This window comes from Rattus rattus, chromosome 10 (assembly GCF_011064425.1).
Source record: "Rattus rattus isolate New Zealand chromosome 10, Rrattus_CSIRO_v1, whole genome shotgun sequence".
In the NCBI taxonomy this organism is placed as follows: domain Eukaryota; kingdom Metazoa; phylum Chordata; class Mammalia; order Rodentia; family Muridae; genus Rattus; species Rattus rattus.
In genome coordinates this window covers 30,056,405-30,082,711 of record NC_046163.1, presented here as the reverse complement: position 1 = coordinate 30,082,711, position 26,307 = coordinate 30,056,405, and the positions used below count along the sequence as shown (strand labels likewise).

General features: G+C 39.7%; 1 protein-coding gene across 1 annotated transcript in view; it reads left to right on the top strand.

The window, feature by feature from the left end:
• The window catches only part of Hmcn1 (hemicentin 1), a 442,192-nt gene that overhangs the window by 365,947 nt on the left and 49,938 nt on the right, over positions 1 to 26,307 (top strand). The window contains 14 exon segments of the mRNA XM_032915428.1: positions 6 to 202; positions 4,997 to 5,078; positions 6,461 to 6,597; positions 7,690 to 7,831; positions 9,133 to 9,277; positions 9,694 to 9,821; positions 10,104 to 10,260; positions 12,699 to 12,820; positions 13,003 to 13,167; positions 16,732 to 16,839; positions 17,377 to 17,514; positions 17,643 to 17,777; positions 22,035 to 22,304; positions 24,865 to 25,055. Of these exon segments, the coding sequence (XP_032771319.1) occupies positions 6 to 202; positions 4,997 to 5,078; positions 6,461 to 6,597; positions 7,690 to 7,831; positions 9,133 to 9,277; positions 9,694 to 9,821; positions 10,104 to 10,260; positions 12,699 to 12,820; positions 13,003 to 13,167; positions 16,732 to 16,839; positions 17,377 to 17,514; positions 17,643 to 17,777; positions 22,035 to 22,304; positions 24,865 to 25,055 (2,117 nt within the window).

Genomic DNA, 26,307 nt, shown 5'->3' with positions numbered 1-26,307 from the left:
ATTAGAACCGCCTCACATCAATGGATCTGAAGGACCTGGAGAGGTATCCGTAATTGTAAATAACCCACTTGAACTATCCTGCATTGCTTCTGGAATCCCTGCCCCTAAGATTTCCTGGATGAAAGATGGCCGGCCCTTTCTACAGACAGAGCAAGTGCAGACTCTAGAAGGAGGAGCTATTCTTCGAGTGTCCAGTGCGCAGGTCAGTGTCTCCATTCACATGATTATTTTATCTGCTTTAATGTTGTATCCCCTAATAAATGATAGCTACTGAATAACCACATCCGTACATCTGAATACATCACCAATCTCTACAGATTTGCAAAGGGTAGATTGCCTCTATGATATCCATGACTGGGGAAATAGAAGGAAGATGAAGAATCTGACAGAACATTGTGAAGAAAAACACATACTTTCTCATTAACTTAAGCACGTTTTCAACACTCCATGTTCTAATATGTTTTCTGAAGCTCCTACTTTGTTCTATGTAGTTCTTCACTAACCAGGTTAAGCAACCTAAAACACAATGTCTGAGATTTCAGAGAGCACTTTTGATTCCCCCAAACTAGACAACAGAGGGCTGGAGAAACAGTTTTAGGCAATGAATTTTCAGTAGAATTAGATGGTTATTCTGATTTATTTTTAAGAGACTGATCTGAAATATTAACATATTAAATATATGTCTGGGATATATTGTTATCAATAATTTTTATGCTAATAATAGAGGAAAATTTTATATTATGAAGATTCTTCACCAGTGTCCTGATGCCCTCATTTGTAAACTTTGGATAAAATAACAGTATCAGTAACAACAACGACAACAACAATAATGATAATAATGATAATGATGATGATGTATTCTGAGAGTCCAAAAGAATATGGTACATGATATGTTTGTCTTGGTTTCCAAAGAAACCTATAATAGCATAACAATTAAATTCAACAACAAGAATTATAATTCCTGTGACTGTACCGTCATAATGTCCATCCTGTATGACGCTGAATAGCCAGACTTTATCTTGAAAGAGGCACTGACCATAGTGAGTAAAGGAGGCAGTAGACCTCAGCACAGCAGCTCGCTGTCATGAAGCACATGACTTCTCCTCCTTTCATTCCAAACATAGCAGGAACACAAAACTTTCAATCCATACACTGAATCTAAACCCTTCAAGAACTTTCCCTCTCTCCCAAGGAAATAAAATGTCTTGCAAGATACAGTGAGATGGCAGACACGCAAACCACTGGAAACAGCCATGAGGTAGAAAGTGAAACATGACCACGCCTCAAGCTTGCCTCTGCTTCTGCTGCTCGCGATGTGTTGTCTTGACACGCTGTGCACACCTGTTACAGCACTTACATTACATTTTACACATCGGAATGACATCTTTTGATGTGCCTCTCAGCTCTCTGCTAATATGCCTGGACCATAACATCTTCTCAGCAAATTCTGAATTGAACAGTATAGACAGTTATTTCTTGAATTATCTTCCATCATAAACTAAGTTTGTGGCTTGCTCCAGGCAAGACATGTCAATCCTACAATCAAATACATTGATCCAGCTTTGCCATTATACATTCTTCTTCTGAAGCATAGCACGTGTCAATGTCTCTCCAGAATCTAAAAACAACTACTTAATTGTTCAAACTTAGCAGAGTACACTTCAAACCGACACTATAAGTAATGACTCTGAGTAGCCAGAACGAAGCAAGTTGTTGGGAAATATTTCCTAGTGGAAGTAAATTTTGATCTGCTACTAGTGATGCGTTAAGTTTGACACTCTGAAGACAAGTGAAGGGAGTATCAACAGTCTAGAGTTAACAAGAGTTGGCAAAGAAGAGTTAGAGGTTTTAAAGAGATGATGAGAAAAATCAAATGTTACTCTCTTGAAAATGGTCTTTCTCTGTCTCTCTGTTTGTCTGTCTGTCTGTTTCTCTGTGTTTGTGTGTGTGCACATGTGTGTGTGCATGTGTGTGTGCGTGTGTGTTTGTGTGTGTGCATGTGTGTGTGCATGTGTGTGCATGTGTGTGTGCATGTGTGTGTGCATGTGTGTGTGTGTGTGTGTGTGCACTCTCTCTGTGTGTAGCATATTCATGGTAGTGTGCAGAGCATGTGGAGCCCAGAGCAAAATGTTAGGAGTGGCCCTCTAATGCTGTCAACCTCATTGGGCTTGAGGGGATGACTGTCACTGAGCTAGAAGCTTGCCTTTCAGAGAGGGTGACTGACCAGAGAACTCTCAGACCTGAGCTTCAGAATCCAAAGTGCTAAGGTTATTGACACGGGCATCCTCATGTATCTCTTTAAATCGCTGCTGGGGATTTGAACTCAGGTCCCTATGCTTTCAGAGCTAGTGATCTTCCACACTGAGCTATTGCTCCCAGACCCTTATTTTCTAATTCTTTTTGTTTTTACCAATAAGAAATAAGATTATTGTGTGGTTATAGTATCGGAAAGGAAAACAAAGCAGAGTATAAAATAAATGACAACTAAGCCATTGTTAATTAGGTGTAATGAAGCAAGCTTAGGAATAGAGAAAAGGGAGAATTTTCAAACAGCCTTTTTGTCATATCATTGGTAATAAACTATATTATTTACCTTATACATATAAAGTTCTTGATCTATTGAACACAGTGCAAGCCATCTCTAGAGGCAACACGCTGAAAACACAAACCACCCACAATGTCTCCCCAAGCCCCTTGACTATGTCTCCCACCCACTCCTCCCTCCTCCAGGCAAACACGGGTCTGCCCTAAGCTATTGTTGGTGTTTGATTTTTCTACAATGTATGTACACAAAGCTATGTAGTGAGCACATTTTTGCCTGGTTTCTTTTATCTGGAACAATCATTTTGTGATCCATCTACATTGTTGTTTTCATCAAAACATGATTCTTTTTATGTCTTTAATCATCTCTTGTTTGCCAGTCACCTGTTATTCTATATCAGGTTGTTTATAGTTTATGACTATGGAAAGAGAGCTGCTATGCAAACTCATCTAAATATCTTTAAGCAGATTGTTTTGTTCTGAGCAAATATCTAAATAAATTTTTTTTCTTTTCTATTTTTCGGAGCTGGGGACAAATTTTTTTAATGATCTATGAGAGAAAGGGGCTTTTATGCTCTAAAAATCTAGGCTATAGTTCACAACATTAACATTTTTTCTTTTTTTTTTAAATTAGATTTTTTTATTTACATTTCAAATGTTATCCCCTTTCCTGGTTTCTCATCCATAGACCTATCCCATCCCCCTCACTGTTTCTATAAGGGTGATCCCCCACCCAACCACCAACCCCTTCCTGCCTACCTTCCCTGACATTCCCCTATACTTGGGGTCCAACCTTGGCAGGACCAAGAGCTTCTCCTCCCATTGGTGCCCAACAAGGCCACCCTCTGCTACATATGCAGCTGGAGTCATGGGTCGTTCCATGTGTTCTCTTTGGATGGTGTTTTGGTCCCTGGGAGCTCTGGTTGGTTGGTACTGTATTTTCTAATTCTTAATCAAAGGCTTCTATGAACATTTGTCTAATATATGTTTTAACTGTTTTTCTGTCTTTTTGTTGTTGTTGTTGTTCATTTATTTTTCCATGAATTAATTTATTTACTTTATATGCCAATCACAGCCCCACTTGCATCAAAGTCTTGCTCTCTCTCTCTCTCTCTCTCTCTCACACACACACACACACACACACACACACACACACACACACACACACATCTCCTCCTCCTCCCTTCACCCTTTCCTCTTTGGCTCTGAGAAGAGGGAGGTCCTTCCTGGGGAACCAACCCACCCTGACACCTCAAGTCACTGCAGGACTAGGTACATCCTGTACCCCGAAGTCAGACAAGACAGCCCAGTAAAGGGAGCAGGATCCACAAGCAGGCAACAGTTAGGGTAGGCTCCAGCTCCAGTTGCTGGGGGACCCACATGAAGACCAAACTGCATGTCTGCTACATGTGTGCAGACGGGTGTGCTAGGTCCCGCCATGCTCTATGGTTGGTGGTTCAGTCTCTGGGAGCCCCAAGGGTCCTGGTTAGTTGAGTCTGTTGGTCTCCTTGTGGAACCTCTATCCCCACTCCCACAGGGTTCCTCAATCCTTCCCCCAACTCTGTTTTTCAGACATGTCTTAAATTTATTCAAAGGAATTTGTGAAGCCAGCAAGAGGTTTTTCATAACCTATAAAGTCAAATTTGAATACAATAATTTTAATGCCAGTATTCAGAGAATGTCCAAGTATTAGAATAAATGAAATGGCTGAGGACTTCTTACTTTTATAAAACATGTTTTCGTTAATAGAAAGGCTTACTAGAATAGTATCTCCAGATGTGGTATTCATATAATGCCAAACATATAGATGAAAACCAACATCCAGCAGAAAACATCCAGGAGTATTTCTAAATAATTGGTTTGGATTTCAATCAAATAGATTCTGCCGTCAGTCTGACAGTGTAATCGAACAGCGTTCTATCGCTGTATATCTCAGTGACAGATTAGAGATGTGGTATTAATTTACTTCACTTAGTAATCTGGTGTTTTGTTTACCAGCTGCTTCTCTAAACATACCACTTCCTTCAGAAAGAGTGTAAATGAAGTTTATGGTTTAACAGATGAAATTTATATAAATGAAGTTTATGCAACTTGAACCTATGAATGTTTATTTCTCCAAATTAAATATTGAACATCTGAGGGGCCATACTTGGTGCTATGTCTTCTACAAGTACACATAGACATATATAACTATTTACTTATATATGCCTTTTTATATTCTTATATCAAAACTCCTTTCTAAAACTCCTTTAGTCATAGTTTTATACATAACAGAGATGTCGGCCAATGTGCCACATCAAAACGCTAACCATAGTGACGAAGTCTGTTTCATCTGCTGCACTTCCTCCCGTTATTTGGCCTTGTATGGTAATCTTGCCAGTTCTAGGGACATTTTATCTTTGTCACCGACACCAGCATGGGAACACTGCATAACTTGCTCCTTTGGGTTTTGTAGGTGGAGGATACAGGAAGATACACCTGCCTGGCATCCAGTCCTGCAGGGGACGATGACAAAGAATATTTAGTGAGAGTACACGGTAACTTTGGTGATTTATGTTGGAACCACATGCAATCCTAGTTAAAAACTGTACTAGAGAAGGTCCTGACATTTCACAGCACTTCATATGTAGATAAGTTGAAAATGCATATTTTACAAGTTTTATTCATCGTGTTAATAATGTATGAGCTCTTTGGGATATAGTTCATTGGAGTTTTGAGTTATTCGTCTTGTTTTCACCTAAACAATTCAGATTTGGTGACTTAAAAATGATAGAACATAAATTACAATAATGATCAGAATAAAAACAATCCTTAGTCTCACCACACAAGGATACAATGGTTTTTTTGTGTCTGTGAATATTTTATAGCTGAGCACAGCAGCATATATCTGTAGTCCTGGCTTCTTGGCAAGTTGAGGCAGGAAGATTGATTCAGCGTAGGGAACTCATTAGGGAAATAAGATCCTTACTATCAAAAAGGAACATTTCAGAACACGGAACTTAAACCACTTTATGTATCACTTAATGGCATGATGAATACTCTTGTGTTAACACATATATTCCAGAGCGTCATTTTAAGATTGCATACTGCCATATATCTTACTGCCATATATCTTACTCCCTTTTTAGAATTATTTAGACATATTAGGATATTCTGCCTTTCTATCTATGTTGACAATATGTTAGCTATTTCCTTTATTTTTAAATTTTACCGTCCTACGCTGACTCACTTCATATGCATGCATGTGCACATATGTCCTTTCAAAGATTTTTAAAATCATTGCCTTTTACTTTCCAGACAGTTTGAATTAACTAGGCCCTTTTGAATATTACTTTTATATATAAATTTAAATCACTCTTCATGGGGAGGAGTGTTTGAAAACCAAACAGAAATTGATCTAATTTTCAGAGCCTGACTGACTAGGCAATGCAGATCGTCTGGTATGAAGTTTCCCTGATCTCCCTACTGAAAATTAAGGCCTACCAAAGTAAACCCAAATTATGATATACTGAGAAATATGTCTGTATTAATCAGGAAAAATGTACATAATTCTTCATACTGCGATGGGCAGTTGCTTATTTGATCATTTTTCAATAGTCAGAGTAAAGTATTACCCAGTATGGAAGCTGATGGAAGGACAGCACTGTGCCTCTATTTCCTCACTACCCATCAAAGGTGACGATGATGTAGTTCTTATTATTCATGCGCTTTGCTGGAAAGATTCCATTGTCTAATCAATAGGAAAGTGCTAAGTAATAAAGATCCAATTTGTTAATAATCTGCACCATACATTAGGTGACTAACCTTTGAGATTCATGCCTCCTTTATCGTCCCGTAAACTTAGCCATTGTTGGAGACCAGTAGATCAATCGTTTACAGCCCGTTTATCAATGCACTGATACGGTGTTCTCACGCTTAGTGCCTCCTAACATTGCTGGAGTGGATGAAGCCCAGGACTTCACCGTGTTAAGGAACAGGCAGGTGACATTGGAATGCAAATCTGACGCTGTGCCTCCACCTGTCATCACGTGGCTCAAAAACGGGGAGCAGTTACAGGTAACCCCCCCCCCTTGATCCCACAGATCTGTTCTTAAAAGGCAAAGTCCGTGAAAAGCCTTTGCTAGCGGCAAAACCCAATCACTTCCACCTGCGCAGGCGGGCCCAGGAGCCTTCGGCCAACTGCCTTCCCTTTCTAGCCCTCGCTTAGTAGTTCATTTGGGCCACAACACAGGTAAACTCATGACCCTCTAGAAACTGACACATTGTTGTATAACCTGCTGTCTGTAGATTGAAGTCCTAATTAAACTCTTAGCTCTGTCTTTGACTAAAAGGATAGAAACCATCAAGGGTTTAAAAGAACTGGTCTACCACATCTCCAGGGAAAAGCTACTACTGAGTTTTCCTGGTTGGAATTTGGACTCTGGAGTGGCCGGAATGCATCTGTGACATCCCTACTGACAGGTTTCTGGGCCCAGAATCCGAAGGAAAAACCAAAGTTCCTCTTACAGCTTCCTATGGTTGGGTGACACCTGACAGAGCACAGCTTGGAATTCTTGCTAGACTTTTACAGCAAATGAAAGCTGACTCTCAAAGCTTTGGTTATGCTAAATCTAGTAGGCACTGCTTTCCAGAAAACATCCTACAGAGGACTGATAAAGGCTTAATTTGGACCATCTGTCCTGTCTTGTTTCTCCTTGTTTGATGGCATCAGAGGCCTTGTACCCTGACTTAATCAAAGTCAATGAGACAATGAAAGAGACTTTAGCTATTACACAAACCAACCTTGCCACATGGCAACTCTATGGTTCATCCTGGTTATTTTTGCTCTTATCAAATAGCTGAAGGTCTGAAGAGATGACACAGTGGTTAGCATATTTGCTACTCTCTCAGAGAGCATGAGTTCAGTTCATGGTGGGTTCATGTAGCAGAAATGTTGGTTGCCTCACAATCATTTATAACTCCAGCTCCAGAGATTCAGCACCCCCTTCCTAGCCTCCCCAAGCACTCACACATATGCACATAGAGCATATACCCCCTACACACACACACACACACACACACACACACACACACACCATTAAAATAAATAAAATAATGTTTTATTTTATTTTGCTGACATTTTGGTGACTGATTTTACTCTGAATCCAGGCAACACCTCGAGTAAGAATCCTGTCTGGAGGCAGATACTTGCAAATTAATAATGCAGACCTGGGAGACACGGCCAATTATACCTGTGTCGCCAGCAACATCGCAGGAAAGACTACAAGAGAATTTATCCTCACTGTAAATGGTAAGAAAAATTAGGGTTTCACCATTTGAAAATTTCACCAAGAATATTCAAAAAGGTGATAATGTGTTTCAGGAGCTTACTGAATAAATCCTTGTGGTCAGCTTGAGAAAGCAACATATAGGATTTATGTCAGACATGTCTGGCAAATTAGTTCAGTTCCAAAAATGTAGATCTAAAGATCTAAAGATATATAGAGGAATACACACACAGCCCACAAATGCCCACCACACACACACACACGTAGACACACAGACACACACAGACACACAGACACACACACACAGACACACACACACACACACAGACACACACACACAGACACACACACAGAGACACACACACACAGAGAGACACACAGACAGACACACACGCACAGACACACAGACACACACACACACACACACACACACACGCACACGCACACACAGGATTATTAACAAATCCAGCTGAGAGGAAACCACCACACTACACCTATACGTGACAAATGGCCAATCATTTAGCTTGCCTTTATTGGTGGTGGCTTTCTACCATCTGATACATATGCAGTGTTACAACTTTCTTAACCAATGCCATACTACTGTAATTTTCGTAAATATGCATATCTAGATGCCAAAACTTGCCAAAATTCAGGAAATTAGGTAGATTTCCCTCCACAATAGCCCCTTTGGATTTTAACACGACATTTTACAACATACTGGATGACCCACACAACTAATAACCTCTAATACTAAAATTAAAGTTCAGACTTTGTATTCCCACATGAACGCTATGATTAATAAAATGCCTGTTCTGAGACTCACATGATTAACCACAGATGTGGTTTTCATTAAAACAGCCCACTTTCTGTTCTCTATTTAAAGTGAAGCTGTTCCAGCATTAACATTCTTTGACCATTATTTGGCTAAAGAGAAATAAGAAATATCAACTTTAATTTGCATCAGACCCAAGCTGAATTTTTACTTATGCTCTCTCTCTCTCTCTCTCTCTCTCTCTCTCTCTCCCTCTCTCTCTTTCTCCCTCCCCTCCCCTCCCCCCTCCCCTCCCCTCCCCCCCCCCTCTCCTCCCTTTCTCTCTCATTTTGTATCAGGATTTAAATTCTTCTCCCCATTTATTCTTCATTTTCAAATGCAGGATATCTTCAGTGAGATTTCAGGAGTTAGACTTTAATTCTGTTTATCCTGAGGTAGATTAGTAGAGACAAAGCTAATTCCTTCACTTAAAGTTCTCCTTACATCTCTAGATCCTGAGTGAGGGCCGCACTATTTATTGTAATTAGATTGTTGTGTTTGTCTCTTGTTCAGTTCCTCCAAGCATCAGTGGTGGTCCCCAGAGCCTTGTCACTCTCTTAAATAAGTCAATTGCCCTGGAATGCCTTGCTGAAGGCGTGCCATCACCCAGGATAACATGGAGAAAGGACGGTGTTGTTCTAGCTGAGAGCCATGCAAGGTAACAGTTCTAAAAGGGGAAGAACATTCTGCAACGAGAAATTGAAATGTAAATCTTCAAATTATTTTTCCTAACGAATTGGTTTTTTATTAGTCATTTTATTTGTTTTCACTTCAAATGAATTGTTTTGATCTTACCATTTTTAGAATCAGTATTTTCATCCTAAAATGAGAATCAAAATTTAATATTTTGCAGGTATAACTCTCATTTAATTCATCAGGATCTCAAGCCTGTCTGCTAGTCACCTTCACAGGGCATGCACCCTTCCCCTCCGCCAGTGTCGTTGTACATATGTCTCACCTGAGACAGAAAAACACTAACAGCAGATTTTACCAAGTCTTTAACATTTATCTGAGACATGGTGTAAAACTGAAAAGGGTTGATTCAGAAGAACTTATCTGTGACCTTTCTTACAGATACTCCATCTTGGAAAATGGATTTCTTCATATTCAGTCAGCACATGTCACAGATACCGGACGGTATTTGTGTATGGCGACCAATGTGGCTGGAACAGACCGTAGGCGAATAGATTTACAAGTCCATGGTAAATATACATTTACAAAAGAAAAATCCAGGTTTTGGTTCACTTTTTTTAAGTGATACTCATAAACTAATAAAAACTCGGACCTCAAAGACTAAGGATATTCCCCTACATTATGAACAAGACAAGCCAATGGTTTCTCTTTCCTGTGGGTAATATCACCATTGTACAATTTGTGACAGTTTGTTGTGCCTTGATACGGAAAACTACTAATGACAAATTTCGTCCGGAATATTTCAAATGACTTGCTATTTGCTGAGTATGTTTTCTTCTTAATTGTTTTAGTTCCTCCCTCCATTGCTGCGGGTCCTACCAATGTAACAGTGACCGTGAACGTCCAAACTACTTTGGCTTGTGAAGCTACTGGGATACCAAAGCCATCAATCAACTGGAGAAAAAACGGACATCTGCTTAATGTAGATCAAAATCAGAATTCATACAGGTAAGAATAAGTCATTTATTTTAAATATTCTTAAATTTTTACCTGGCACAATTGTACATAATCATTAGTACTCTATCACATTTCAATACATTTATGTGATGTATAGTGATTAGGTCCAAATAATTGGTGCATCTATCACCTCATACATACATATTGCTTTGTGTTAAAAATATTAAAAATCTGTCAGGTGCTGGCGGCACATACCTTTAATCCCATCACTCAGGAGGCAGAGGTGGGCAGATCTCTGAGTTTGAAACCAGCCTGGTCTACAGAGTGAGTTCCAAGACAGCCAGGACTACACAGCTAAACGCCACCTTAACACCCTTCTCCCCAGAAAAGAACATTAAAAATCCTTTCTAACAGCTGTTCTGCAATGTTCGGACAGTCAGGCATTCCTCTAGGCAAAACTTCCGTGCTGCTGTCACTGCTCACCCCACCCCCATCACTCCCAAGACCTGGTAACCACTATTCATTTCTTTACGTCTCTTAGCCCAGCTTTTATCTTCAATATATAATGAGAACAAGCAGAGCCTTTTCTGTGCCTGGCTAATTTCACTTAGCATAATGAAGTCAAGATAATTCCATTGTAAAAAATATCCCTCCTAGCATTGAGAAGCAGCTTTTAACCCTATCAACCGGGGCATCAAATATTTAAAGAATAAAGATTTAGCCAGTTACTAGAAAGTACTTCCTTAGTATGAAATTTGATTTCCAACCTAATTTTTTTTTAGTTAATGATGCAGCTATAACGGCCGTTGTTGAGGTCTGCAGGCATGTTTAACCTAGTTTGTTTAGTGTCTTCTATAATTTCATAATGACAGTGGCCGTTTTTTGTCTTTCACATAAAAGGCAAAGGTATTCTGTGGAAGTCAATACAAGCTTTAGTTGTAAAATAAAAAACCAAACTTAACACTTCGAAATGTAATGTAGCTATTGGGCCACTTGGGTAGGTAGAAACAGAGCAGTTTCTCCAGTCCTTACATTCTTCCAGCTTTCCTGCTAGAACTTTCCATATGGCGGTGTATGTGTGTTGAAGGCTGAACTTTGAGGCACTGAGAATTTCTGCCAGTTTAACTAACAGTCTGCTATCCCATCAAGCTCTCTGCCGGAGTGCTAACATCAAATACAGTCAGAGTGACACTCCGACAAGAAGTAATTCTGACTTAGCAGGAAATACGAAACCAGGAATGATTCCACTGAAACTCTATCGGCTCTGTTTCTCTCACCGTTTAATGTTTGGCATCGGACTCAGTGATTTAAAAGTAGACTTTGTGTGGAAAATGCATACACGGCATGTCAAATACACTTCTATTAAACCAAATCCACGTCTCTTTTCTTTTTCCATTTTCAAGTGTGTAGCATACATGCATACATATGTAATTACATGTGCATGGGTACATGTGGGCGTGTAGCAGGACTGTACATATGTGTGCATATGGAAGCCTGAGGCAGTTTGGAGTTATCCTCAACTGCCCATCTTATTCACTGCATCAGGATCTCACCATCAGCCTGCTTACCAATATAGCTATTCCTGCTAGCCACTGGGACCCTGCCTCTGCCTGCCAAGTCTGGACCTACAGACTTGGGCCTCTGTCCTCTTGGCATTTATGTGGACTACTGGGGATCTGGCCACTGGTTTTCACATCTGTGAAGCAAGTGTTTTAATCATTGAGCAATCTCCCCAACTGCACACCAAACTGGTTTTGTTCCAGTATTGCACAGTTTGAAGAAAACTGATACTTTAATTTGAACTTACATTAAGTCATATGAGAATGTTTCTAAGCCTTCTAAACATACATTCTTTTTTGTTTGTTATTATAAGTTAAGGAAATATTACCAAGAGATTTACATGCATAAACATATATATATATATATATGTCAAATATATGCATTACATATATGCTATATACATATACATATAGGCATGGACGTGGCACATCTCCAAAATAGCCATGAGCCATGACATATAAAGAGGTGTGTTAAGTGCAGGGGTGGGGACAGTGAAACAGATAGACCTCTACTCACTTACATAGCATGTAAGTAGTCAAATATCCATCCTCAAAGTCACCGATAAATTATGAGATGCTTTATGAGAAGCATTTCAAATGGAGCCAGGAATACATTCTATGCTATGAAGTAGTAGCTGTCAATATACTTCATCTACTAGGAGAAGAAGTTTGATGATGATACATGTGTTCAGAAAACATAAGATTCGGGGTTCAGTCAGTTCTTCCAGGCAGCTGTCTCTCATTAACATAAAGTTTGGATCCTTTACCATATAAAGTTCCATTTTGCCGTGCAAACTTTGCATCAGAGAGATGACGCTCATTTGGCAGGAAGGAGGAACTCCTTTCCCCGGCTTCTCTCAGCCCCTTGCCATACCAGCTGCAGAACACGTGGAAGCTCACGCACTTGTGTTTGGACTCTCCCTCCCCTAGACCCCTTTCCTCAGGTTCACTCGTCGTCATTTCCCCCTCTGTGGATGACACTGCCAGTTACGAGTGCACCGTGACAAGTGATGCTGGAGAGGACAAGAGAACAGTGGACCTCACTGTCCAAGGTAAAATGAGCTTGAAAGCAGACAGACAGACACATGGTGCTGTCTGTCCTTTCACCAGACAGCCTCTCTTCATACCTGCTTGACTCTCACTCTCTAACATCAGGGAGAAGAGGGACAGCATGGCACTGGGAAGGTGGAGGGATAGAATGGCAATGTGTGGTTTCCTCTTTTTGCTCTTTTAGTTCCTCCCACCATAGCTGATGAACCTATGGATTTCCTGGTAACCAGACAGTCCCCAGCAGTAATGACCTGCTCTGCTTCTGGAGTTCCACTCCCCTCAATTCACTGGACCAAAAATGGCATAAGACTGCTTCCCAGGGGAGACGGCTATCGGATTCTGTCCTCAGGTAACAAAACCTTGTTCTGTGACTTCACTCTCACGGATTGGAATAGTTAGCAATGGGCAGGCTTGCCCAGACTTCTGATATGACAAAATGAAAACTTTAAAAAGCCTTTGCTCCTGAAATACAATTATAAAAATACAAATATAATATAAATATAATATATAATACAATTACAAATATAATTATAATAAAATACAATTATAAGGGGGAGTAGATAAAAGACAAGAAAAGAGTCTAGGGCTGGAGAGATGGCTCAGTGGTTAAGAGCACTATCAGTGCTTCCAGAGGTCCTGAGTTCAATTCCCAGCAACCATATGGTGGCTCATAGCTGTCTATAATGGGATTTGGAGCTTTCTTCTGACATGCAGGCACACATGCAGACAGAACACTGTATATATAATAAATAAATCTTAAAAAGAAAAAGAGTCTAGGAACAAACTAACAAGTACTATCTGAAGCTGTTCTAATGCAATAAGCATGCTTGTATGATAGACCACAGACTTAGCAAATTCACTCCTCACAGGGACTCACACTTTCCCACTGACAGAATAAAATGTCTATTTAAAAGCCATTTAGTGCCTAAGTCAGAATTATACTTGAGACTATGTGACTAAGATAAGCTTTTTTTTTTCAGTCTGTTCTTTATTCTTTTTTTATTATATATATATTTCTTTACTTACATTTCAAATGTTATTCCCTTTCCCGGTTTCCTGTCCATAAGCCTCCAACCCCTTCCCCTCCCCCATATGGGTATTCCTCCCATCCATTCCCCTTACTGCCCCCTCCATATTCCCCTGCCCTGGGGTTCTTACCTTGGTGGACCCCTTCCACTGGTGCCCCAACAAGGCTATTCTCTGCTCCATATGCAGTTGGAGCCCTGAGTCAGTCCATGTATAGTCTTTTGGTAGTGGTTTAGTCCCTGGAAGCTCTAGTTGGTTGGCATTGTTGTTCTTATGGAGTTGCAAGCTCCTTCAACTCTTTCAATACTTCCTCTAATTCCCCCCAAGGGGGTCCTATTCTCAGTTCTGTGGTTTGTTGCTAGCATTGACCTCTGTATTGGACATGCTCTGGATGTGTCTCTCAGGAGAGGTCTATATCTGGTCCCTTTCAACATGCATTTTTTTTAGTTTCATCAATCTTATCTAGTTTTAGTGGCTGTATATATATGGACCACATGTGTGTCACGCTCTGAATGGCCATTCCTTGAGTCACTGCTCTAAACTTTGCTTCTATATTCCCTCCTATGGATATTTTCCCCCTCTATCAGATGTAGGATTGGTAAAGATCTTTTCCCAATCTGTTGGTTGCTGTTTTGTCCTAATGACAGTGTCTTTTGCCTTACAGAAGCTTTGCAGTTTTATGAGGTCCCATTTGTTGATTCTTGATCTTAGAGCATAAACCATTGGTGTGTTGTTCAGAAAATTTTCCCCAGTGCCCATATGTTCAAGACTTTTCCCCACTTTTTCTTCTATTAGTTTGAGTGTATCTGGTTTGATATGGAGGTCCTTGATCCACTTGGACTTAAGCTTTGTACAGGGTGATAAGAATGGATCAATTTCCATTTTTCTACATGATGACCTCCAGTTGAACCAGCACCATTTGTTGACAATGCTCTTTCTTCCATTGGATGATTTTAGCTCTTTTGTCAAAGATAAAGTGACCATAGGTGTGTGGGTTCATTTCTGTGTCTTCAGTTCTGTTCCACTGATCTATCTGCCTGTCTCTGTACCAATACCATACAGTTTTTATGATTATTGCTCTGTAATATTGCTTGAAGTCAGGGATGGCAAGTCCCCCAGAAGTCCTTTTATTATTGAGTATAGTTTTTGCTGTCCTGGGTTTTTTTGTTATTCCAAAATAAGCTTTAATGGTTTATTTTTTGTTTATTCTTCTCTTATAGAATACATCCTGACTGCAGCCACCCCTCCAAGTTCCTTTCCCAATTGTCCTCTCCTTTCTCCCCTCTCAGGTCCATCTACCTCCCCTCTCCCCTAGATCCACTGTGCCTCCATTTTTAATGTTCGTATAATTAAGCAAGAAAGGTTTGGTGCTAAATATTGCAATTTACTTTGGATCATGGTAATAGTCAATATTTGTGCAATTTATAGCACTGAGAAACATTTAACTAAATGAAAATATACATGATTTTTATTGAAAATGGATCCTGTACTAGGCAGGCACCATGGAGACAAATTGAGTAACAACTCATCCTGAGATTTCGTGAGTGTGTGTTTTCTGGTTTTGTTTTTTTTTTCTTTCATTTTTTCTCTTTTTATTTAATCTTCTATCATACAACATATCCTAATCATAGCTTCATCTCCTTCCACTCCCTGCCAGTTCCTTCCCGCAACTCTCCTCTCCCACAGATCCATTTCCCTTCAAAAAATGAGCAGGCCTCCCAGGAATATCAACCAAACACAGCATAAAAAAATGTAGAAGACTGGGGAAAACCCTTGTCTCAAGGCAGAACAAGGCAACTCAGTAGGAGAAAAGGGATCCTAAGAACAGGCAAAAGAGTCAGAGACACTTCCACTGTTAGGGGTCCCGCAAAACCTCAAGATAAACTATATTGTTCTAAGAGAATTTATGTGTTTCTTTAATCGATGGGAAATAATAGGACATTGACTTGCAGCATATAGCTTTGCTTTTAAAAGCAGAATATTTTTGGCTACCTCAGTAGCCAAAATCAATAGATTGGCTAGAATGCTATCATAAAACAGAAGGTCACTATACCAGTGTAACCACAAAGTACTGTTCTAGAAACCACTGTAGAACTTTCTTGGGCTGTTAAGCAGAGTTGTTCGAAAGTCAGCACTCCATCCAGGGTCTCTCTCCAAGGTATGTTAAACTCCTGTCTGCTCCTGTACATTAGAGATGCTCACAGAGCCATCCAAAATAGCTGAAAAGGACAGCAATTCAAATGCCCATCCACTGCTAAACAGATACACAAAAGTGCTATTGTCCACAACAGGAAACCTATTTGGCTGTAAATAAGGGACACAATATTACACATGCTAAAATGAATGAATCTCAAAAACATGCTTACAGTGAATTTAGTCAGTAACAAAAACAAACAAACAAAAACAAACAAACAAAAAAAAAAACCCAACAACCCAGAGTGTGTGATTCCACCTCAATGAAGCATTTCCAAAAGGCAACCCTGAAGAAGCAGCAGATGGACGGATCCGGTCTAGGACTGGCTTTGGAAGCTGGGAGTGAGCACAAATGGACACTTGTCTTTTGGAAAGTTTCTGAAATTAACTTGCAGCTATTAACTAACTGTCCAAATATTAAAACAAAAATCCCTCATTTGATGGTCTTTTGGCGAGTAAAGCATGAATCAATAAAGCTATTAATAGTTACTTGTTGGTAATGTCAAAAGAAACATGAGAAACATATAACCCACTGAATTACTGTGGGAGACAGAGACAGGAGGGTTATAAGCTCCAGTCCACCTTGGCCTACATATGAGGCTTCAGGACAGTCTGGGCTATGTGACAAGACCATGTCACAGAAGCAAACAAACAAGGAAACAAAACAAAGCAAAACACTTCCTTTTCCTATTAGGCACCATTGAGATATCTGCTGCCCAGTTAAACCACGCAGGAAGATACACTTGCGTTGCTCGAAATGCAGCGGGCTCAGCACAACGGCATGTAACCCTTCGTGTTCAAGGTATGGAAGGTTGTTTGTTTACTAAAATCGCGCTGGTGGGTTGATGGGTGGAGTTCTTCTCTACATGTACAAATCCTGGGGTTCGCTCCCCAGCACCACACTAAAAGTTTGCTGGTCTTGGCGGGGGAGGCTAACTATTCATTTGTGTTTTTATTGTCATGTTTTATTCTTAAAAGATAGTACTATGTGCAACTTCAAGTCATGGCAATGTCTTGGGTTATGTAAACCTGCAAGATATTGTTCAATAGACTACAAATTGCACAAGATCACAAACCAGACAGAACAACCTAAACAATAAATGTTTCTCCTTTTGTTTTTGTGATCTCTTCCAACATCAGGTTTCCCACCAGCATTTTCAACTACAGCTAATATTTAGCAAGATCTAAAAAAACATAAGACCTGTCATGAGACTTCTCTCGTACAGTCGACTCACTGGGGCTTGGGGTTGTGGATTTGGCGCACTGAAACTTATCACTGTAGCCTGCAGCTCTGCCTTATCCTAAGCAATGCTATTCTTTTGTTGTTCGGCTTTTGCAGAGCCCCCATTCATTCAGCCCCAACCAAGTGAACTGGACGTCATTCTAAACAACCCCATCCTACTACCGTGTGAAGCAACAGGCATCCCCACGCCATTTATAACTTGGCAAAAAGAAGGCATCAACGTCATTACCTCAGGTACCTACCATGCTTTCAATAAAGACTGTTACAGTTGATGTACTGCTTCATAGTTCAGAAATCTGTGTGACTTCTTATGAAGGGAAAATAAAATTTCTTTTCTCTCTGCTTTCGTGACTGTGGTATAGGCAAGAGCCTTGCAGTTCTTCCCAGTGGCAGCTTACAGATCTCCAGAGCTGTTCGGGGGGATGCTGGCACCTACATGTGTGTGGCTCAGAACCCAGCTGGTACAGCCTTGGGCAAGATCAAGCTGAATGTACAAGGTACTTGAGTAACTCAACTTCTCTGTTTTCAGAGCTGTTTATAGCAATATGTACTAATTGTCCATATGTAAACAGTGTGTTTGCTCCTCCGCACAGCTCTCTTCAGTCGTAGATTATAGTATCTTACTTTCTCCCCCAGAAAAGGGTCTAGAGCCTGGAGCCTTTCTACAGAAGATGACGGAATGTGTTCTTTTCACTGCATGTGTGTGAACTAGGACTTGCATCCTATTTTAACTTCTGTGAATCTCTACTTGATACAATAGATGGATCTTCATGTTCACTTTAATGACTTTGATTACCTATTGTTAGGCATGGCTTAAAGATAAGAAACAGAATATCCCAGAAATAAGTAGCTTGTAAGTTTCCATTTCTTCTGTGGAATAGAGTAGAATCTTTTCTTCAATGTGAAATCAAAGTCTAACTAGCATATCCACCCTTCATAAACTGAGTCTCTTAGTCTCAGCGTCAGATCAGCGGTCACAGGAGTCAACACTTGTGACTAATCTCCTTTCTTTCACTTCAAGACAATCTCAAACTGCAAAAGTTGCAATATCGACAATTCATATATGCCACCAAATTTGAACAGTAATTCCTGTGAGAGAAGAATGGAAAGAACGTGACATTTTAAGAGAAAATGGGATAGCAAAGGTCAGAGCCATACAGTGTAGCAATTGTCCTGCTCATTTTAGTCCATTTGATGTTTATATTATTAAGCTCTTACCCAAGTCATAAGTTAAATTTCACCATAGGCATATGCAAGGGAAAACATAGGAAGCAAGAAATTCCGTGATATCATCAGTTTCAGACATCCATGGAGTCTTGTAATATCTCCACTATGAAGAGGGAGCAAATGTGCTTGTTCTTACTCATAGTAGCATACTTAGTAAGATTGGGTTTAAATTTATTTTGTTTTTATTCGTGTGTTTGTGTGTGTGTGTGTGTGTGTGTGTGTGAGAGAGAGAGAGAGAGAGAGAGAGAGAAAGAGAGAAAGAGAGAGAGAGAGGAGTAGAGGGGAGAGATAAACAAAGACAGAGATGGAGAAGGAAAATAATTTTTCATGTTAAAATGACAGTTTCATAATATAATTTCTACTTCTTTCTAGGATATGAAATAAAATGGTAATAGGTTTCAAGACACTACACTTAAATGAATTAATCCTGATTTCCTCACATATAGTACTTCCTATAGAGAATTAACAAATAGAGTAAAGCTCACATTCCTGTTATTTGAAATCTTAATTTCAAATTGTACAAAAACAAACAAACAACAAACAAAAAAACCCCAAAGACTAAAATGATGAATAATAGAACTAAGATACATTGGGTCATTTTATTTGATCAGTGGTTAGGGTGGGCTTTGCTTTGGGCTAAGGGGTGAGATAAGAGGTTCAAGAATGATTAAGGACAAGCCATCTTGCCAATTTGTCCATACTAGTGTGACCAGACAGTGGTGAGCAAAGGAGAGGGCAGAAAAGCATGAAGGACGATAGACCAAGACAGGGCCATTGTTGAAGGACCAGAGATCCATTGTGGTGGAGTTAACTTTCATTCTTGCACAACAGGAAGGGTGCAGCCAGGACCATGGTTCTGTTTGAACTAGATGTTTTTGGGTACAGTGTAGATATTATCTTTGGGGATAGGAAGGAATGGGATTAGAAGAGTGGTTAGATTTGTCTGGCCAAGGTATCATGGTCTGAGAGAGGAAGCCAAAATGTGAGCTGCACAAGAGTTAGGGAAAGTTGTGGATTAAAGATGTCTGTGAAGGTATGAAAACCAAGACTGTTGATACATTTGAAGGTTAGAAAAGACATGTTTCATGGGGTCAAGTTTGAGCTTGAGGGAGTGGAAGTGTGATGAGGGAACACTAGCATGATAGGAGCCATCTAAAAAAGGCTATGGCAAACAAGTGAGTTTCCTGGAGATGGCCCACCATTTTGCATGGCTCTGGAGAGGCAGAGCCCCAGAGACTTTGGTTCATGATTGCTTCTTGCTGCTGATCTGCCTTTCCAGCCACTATTACATAACAATGATTCCTGGGCATCAGCCCACCCTATTGGACAAATTTCCTGCAGATCAATATAAAGATGAATTTGCATGAACTAATACTGTTTAGATGAATTAATGACTTTAGAGTTCCTGATTTTGTTCAAATAATTTTAGGAAGAAAGTTTAGTTTAGTTGTTTTGTCAGAAAGATGTAATGAAGTTAAAATTAAGAATAAAGCATGCCCCCCTCCTCATAGGTAATAAGTAAAGACTGCATGATAAGGAATTCAATGAGCATTCATAAATTACACTAAGAAGAGAAACAGGCTTGGAACTGAGCCTTTCCTTTCCAGCTGTTTTTTCCTTTGTAATCAAGGAAAAACATTCATTCTAGGTCAGGTTCAAGGATAGAAGCCACAGGTGTGCACAATGATAAAATAAGGCCATGTGAAACTGTTGCTTTGAACTTATAAAGAGCTTGTAGACTGGAACACTGAATTTGCTATCAATATCCTTCTATAACTCTCCTTTTGTGTGACATTTTATGAGGTAATTTTATAAAGAACTTTTGTCAAAGAAGGTATAAAAGGCTGAAGAAAAAAATAAGGGTAGCTATTGTGCCTCTGTTCCATCCACCAAATGTATATATGTTGATCTGTCTATGTGTATATATGTGCATACATATGTAGATATATATGTATGTATATAAGTATGCATGTGCACTTATGAAATTGATGAAGCAGGTGGTCAGGCCTGACCAGAGATAGATAGATAGATAGAGCACCCGATTTTCTTCCTTTCTTCCTTTCCTTTTCTCTCTGGTTCACTAAGGGTTAATGAACTCTGAACCTCTTACTTGGCCAGGGAGGGGACCTTGAGCCAGAGAGAAAAGAGCCCAAGGAACTAAGCTTTTTGTCTTGGTTTCCTGCTGCTATCAGCAAGAGTTAAATTGCCAGAAACCAGGGGATTTGGGCCACAGAATAGTAGAGTTGAAGAGTTAAATTGCCACAAGTAAGCAGCTTTTGGCCCTTCAGTTGCCGAACCCATACCCCCTTTCACTAATGAATGGCAGGCTAACTCCTAGCACTGGGGAGTAGGAAGCCATGGTAGGAAACTTAAAATTCATGATGTTGATGTCAGGTAGAACATTGACTCTGTATTAGAGTTCTTGGCAAGTATAAAGTGTCAGATTAAAAGATCATCTGCAATTGGTATTAATTACTAGATATGATTAAAATTAGATTTCCTAAGGAAAGAGCATGGACAGAGAAGAAAGCCAAGGACAAAGTCCTGTGCCAGCTCATTGCTTTGACCTCTGATAAAGGGGAATATACTGGGGAGGCAGAGGAAACCTAGTTGGGGGCTAGCGGAGAATACTATTTAAGAAGAGAGGAACTTTGAATGCACTGCAGTCACAAACTATTAGAAGTCAAAATTATTTATTATTTTCGGCAACATTGTGGTCATAGAAAAGAAGCATCAGATTTGAATTTTTCTTCAACTGATTGTTAGAATGGTTGAACAATGGAGAGACAAAGACACACATTAAATATTGGATAGTATCTAAACATTCCATAAACAGATAACTGAGGACACCAGAGGCTTGAGAGATTCTAGAAAGGGGCTCCCCTTGCAGATATAGTGTGTGCTGGGAAGCACACATTCAACCAGGAAATGCTAGTCACTATAAATAATCTTAGCATGGATATTCGTAAGTATTTCGGTTCTTTATATGGTGGATGATCTATGTCTTGGCAGAAAATCCAGAGCAATGCCTAAGCAGTGAGTGGTTACTTTAAATTCTAGGAAGGGAAACCGTTAGCCGGTTTCTGAAATGGGAAGAATTTGTGTGTCTATCCATTTGTCTGTGTATTCATTTGTAAATATTGTCTGCCCTGAGACATCATGAGAAGCTCTCCGGAAGACACAGGGGTTGAATGCATCTCTGAGCAGTCGAGTATTTCACAAAGCTTGAAGGAGTCCATTTTGGAAGTTTAAGTACCTAAAGTGAATCATAAAGTTGGTGTACGTTAAAATACCTCTGTAGACCCTCATGACTTTCTGAAAGACTCTTCTGAATGGGACCCTTCCAAAACCTCATGAATAGATGCTTATCTTGTTTAAAATTGACTGTTGCTTACACTTGTCAATTTATAAAAACCATTTTTCTGAAACAGGCTCATGAATTTTAATGTTCCAAACAAGACCGAAGTACAGAACAGAAGACCATTGGAGGTAATTTGTACACTCAGTTTGAACCTTCTGTCTTTCAGTTCCTCCAGCCATTAGTTCTCATCAAAAGGAGTATGTTGTTACTATGGATAAGCCTGTCTCTCTCCTGTGTGAGACAGAGGGCTCCCCGCCACCTGACATCACCTGGCATAAAGATGGACATGCTCTCACTGAATCCATCCGCCAGCGCATCCTGAACTCAGGAGCTCTGCAGATAGCATTTGCTCAACCCGATGATGCTGGTCAGTACACATGCATGGCCGCTAACATGGCGGGATCAAGCAGCATGAGCACCACACTCACCGTCCATGGTAGGTTGTTTAACACAATTTATCTCCATCTGCTGTATCACTGTGGCAATGGAAGTCACCAAGAAAAAATGTGGTGGGAGTCAAAGCCAGAATGGGTGTGTGGAGAAGAGCGTGTGCTTGACTTTCAAGTCCACATTCAGCACACTGCGACTGCTTGTGTGTGCACACATCTGTGTGAGGGACGACATCAGCATTTCCAGGAAAATGAGTGTGTGGCTAACATCCCCTTCATACTGTGATTGTTGGGGGTTTGTCTAGATTATGTGGTGACCATATGAGTTCTGTGGCTCTTCTGTTTCACTTCTTGAAGCTTCGAGTCATTTTGGCTTAAAAGTAGTCAAAAGTTGACCCAGTTGAGCCTTATGAGAGCTAAAGATTCATTGGATTCATTATTTTAAAGTAACACAACATTCATCTGTACAATTTTTTTCATTGTATTATGATATATAACAAAATATCTACACATCAGCTTTGATGAGCTGGAGAGATGGCTCAGCTGGTAAAAGCACTGTCTGCTTTTCTCAAGGACCCTGGTTCAATTCTCAGCACCCACGTGGTTGCTCTCACCAGTCTCTGACTCCATTTCCAGGGGATCCAGTGCCTTCTTCTGGCCTCCCTGGGCACTATGCACAAATGTGATGCACAGATATACACGCAATAAAAACACACATACACATAAAAAGGGATCTTTAAATGTATTTTAAAAATAAATGTCAAGATTAATAATTAGCTTTATTGTATATTCGAAACCTAATGATAGAATATTAATTTCACTGGTAGGAAACAAAAGTAAATCCAACTTTTCCAATTTCTATTTTTTAAGGTCTATTTTGCTTTGTTGAAAAATTTGTAAAATTTTGATTTTTCAAGTTCATCTTTACCTTTCAAATATTTGCAGTTTATTAAAATTGTCCATGTGTCAAGTAACAACAAAACTATTGACAAAATTCTTAAACCTAAGCTTCAATGCCCGTGCAAACAGGTATGCAATAAGGGCAGGAATTTTCCCATTAATTAATTAATTAATTAATTAGCTTTATCTCCAAGTCTCTGCCCCACCCCCTTGCTTCCTGCACTCCCATCACTTGAAACATTAAAACCAAAACCCCAGTCATAGGAAAAAAGAAATTAACCTTCCTCTAGCTTACAAATAGGTCTGATAAATGGTTTATTTTCAGATTATTTATAGACTATCTCTAAAATGAGGCCTAAATATCAAAAGTACCATGTATGACTCATAAAGTGATAGCCTTAATTTTTTTTATTTCAACCAAATAGAGAATGAAAAGAAATCTACTATGGGCAAGGTCTGGTAGCTAGCACTGGCCTGGAATCCGAACGCTTGGGGAGGCTTGGCAAGAGAATCAGGAGTTCAAATCCTTGACTACTGTTGAGTTCAAGACCATCTTATGCTACAAGATGCCACAAAACAACAAAACTTGAAAGAAGTGTGTGCCCATGGACCCTACCAGGGCAGGCCCCACACCTAGATGGGTCAGCCAATTCCAACTGAACTCCATGACTTGTTTTTGCATTGCTGTTATCATGTTTAGTTTTGCTTTGTTTTATTACTTAAGGAAGTGAGCATAAAGTTGGATGAATAAACAGGTAAGGGAGGGTCTGATGAGTGGAGAAGGAGCAAGAAAGTGATTGAAAGTTACTCTGCAAAGTCCCCAACAAGAAAGTAAAATAGTGGATGATCTCCAAAGATAGAACCAGGCAAAAATTCAAGCTTGCTTGAGAAAAGGATTACTAATGCTCCGCCCCAGATTAGAAGCCATTGGTAGCTGCTGGCTGCTGGAAAGGGGTGTTGTTGTTGTTGTTGTTGTTGTTGTTGTTGTTGTTGTTGTTGTTTTTGGTGGGTGACCACTGGTGGCTTGTCCATGTCCCAGTGAATGTCCTCACACCCTCACATAGGTGAATACCTATGGGGATTAGTCTTGAACTCAGTGAGGTAAAAGACAATATTTAAGCTGGACTTCAGTGGCACATGCCTTTAATCCTGAGTGTGTGACTGAGTGGGTCTCTGATTCTCTTAGGCTCTTTCCCCTCTTTTCCCTTATTTTGCTCAATTCTGATGTGTTAGTTTTATCTCATTTTATTTTATTATTATCCTTTAGAACCCTATTTGTTTTCTAATGGGAGACAGAAGAGGGGCAGATCCAGATGGGAAGAGTGGAGAGAGGGAAAACATAATCAGTATATATTATATGAGAAAAAAATCTATTTTCAATAAAAAGAGGGGGGGAAAGGACATGAGGTTTGGAGGAAGATTGTTGGAGGGGTTGTGGAGAGCATTGTACATGGGAGGAAGAGTGGACCCAATTAAGATACATTGTACACATATGTGAAATTTTCAAAGAATAAATATTATTTGCAAGCGAGAATGTGTTCCACTCAATACAATAGACTTATTTCGTAGTTATAGGTTTGTTTTTGTTTTGTTTTGTTTTTTGTACTCCTAGCAAAATATGACAAAGCCCTCGAAGGGATGTTTTTAATGAGTTGACTTTCAATATGAGCTCAATTTTCTGGGTGACTGTGTCTAAATTCTTCATAGTACCACCTAGGATCCAAAGCACAGAAGTACACTACACCGTCAACGAGAACTCTCAAGTTGTTCTCCCGTGCGTCGCTGATGGAATCCCCACGCCTGCAATTCACTGGGAAAAGGACAGCGTTCTTCTAGCCAACTTGTTAGGGAAGTACACTACCCAGCCATATGGAGAACTCATCTTGGAAAATGTTGTGGTAAGTTTAATGGACTTGAATAGACACAGTAGAGCCAAGCGGCTAATTCCCCTTCTTCATTTTGGCAATCTAGCTCGGAAGTATTTCCTCTAAGACTGAAAGGAAATACTCTTATAAATTCAGCATAAGATTAGTTGCTCTTGCATTTCGTTTTATCTCCTGGGAATTCGAAGTGTATTTAACAAAAGGGCTGAAACCAGTAAGTATCCGTCTACCTGAAATTATTATTTTATTTTTGTGGAAATCTGTATCAGGAAAAATTCCAAGTTGTCGTGCAGTTCTTGGTGCTCATAACCATGTGCAGGGATGACAAGATGTAAGACATTCTTGTGAATTTAAGTACGATGAAGAAAAATGCCAAAAGCGTGCCTTTCTCTATGCAGGTTTTTAAATAACCCTGTCTAATAATTGTCTTAAAAATGGGAACTCTTTGGAGCTACTGAAATGAGATGATTAACCCTCAGTCATCCCGTTCGACATCTGTAGAACAGTAGTGATCAAGCAGACACTGCTCAGTTTACTGGCGTTCATATGGGGAAATCTGCCTTTGGCTGCAATTGCTCTTCTAAGCCTTAAGGAGATGATTGAGGAAATAAGTTGTTTATTATTATTATTATTATTATCATTATTATTATTGTTGTTGTTAAATCTTTTTTTACAGTCCAGTTGTTTTTTTCCCCTCCTAGTCTGCGCTCTGACTGTTCCTCATCCCATACCTCCTCCCCTGTCTCCAAGAGGATGTCCCCACCCCTCCACCCTAATCCCATGAGCCTCACCCTCCAGAGACTTGAGGAAATAAGTTTAAAATCTGTGAGACAGTGCCACGGATACACTTAGAGGATCCTAGCAATGAGACATCTTATACATAGCAGACAGGAGGCATGAGTAATATGTAAAATTCTTTTTGCAAGTAATATATATGAACTAGATGCTTCAACACTTAATTTCAATTAAAACAGACTATTAACCTAGGTTTTCATAACCTGGGACAGTTAGTGGTATTTAAGTGGAGAAACATTAAGCATGAAAAAAGCACGCAACCAAATTCACATTGTTTCTATACTGAATGGTGATAAATTTTATATTTCCAATTCTTTTAGTGCTTCAGGTAAAACAAATATTTTTAATATTTTAGACTAGGGTAAACCAATTAGGAATAGATCCTCAGTGCATCTGGACACACTCAACCAACTCATGCTGTATTTATCAGCACCTTCTCTTTGAACAACTCTGCTTTATGTAGGCTCTGGGA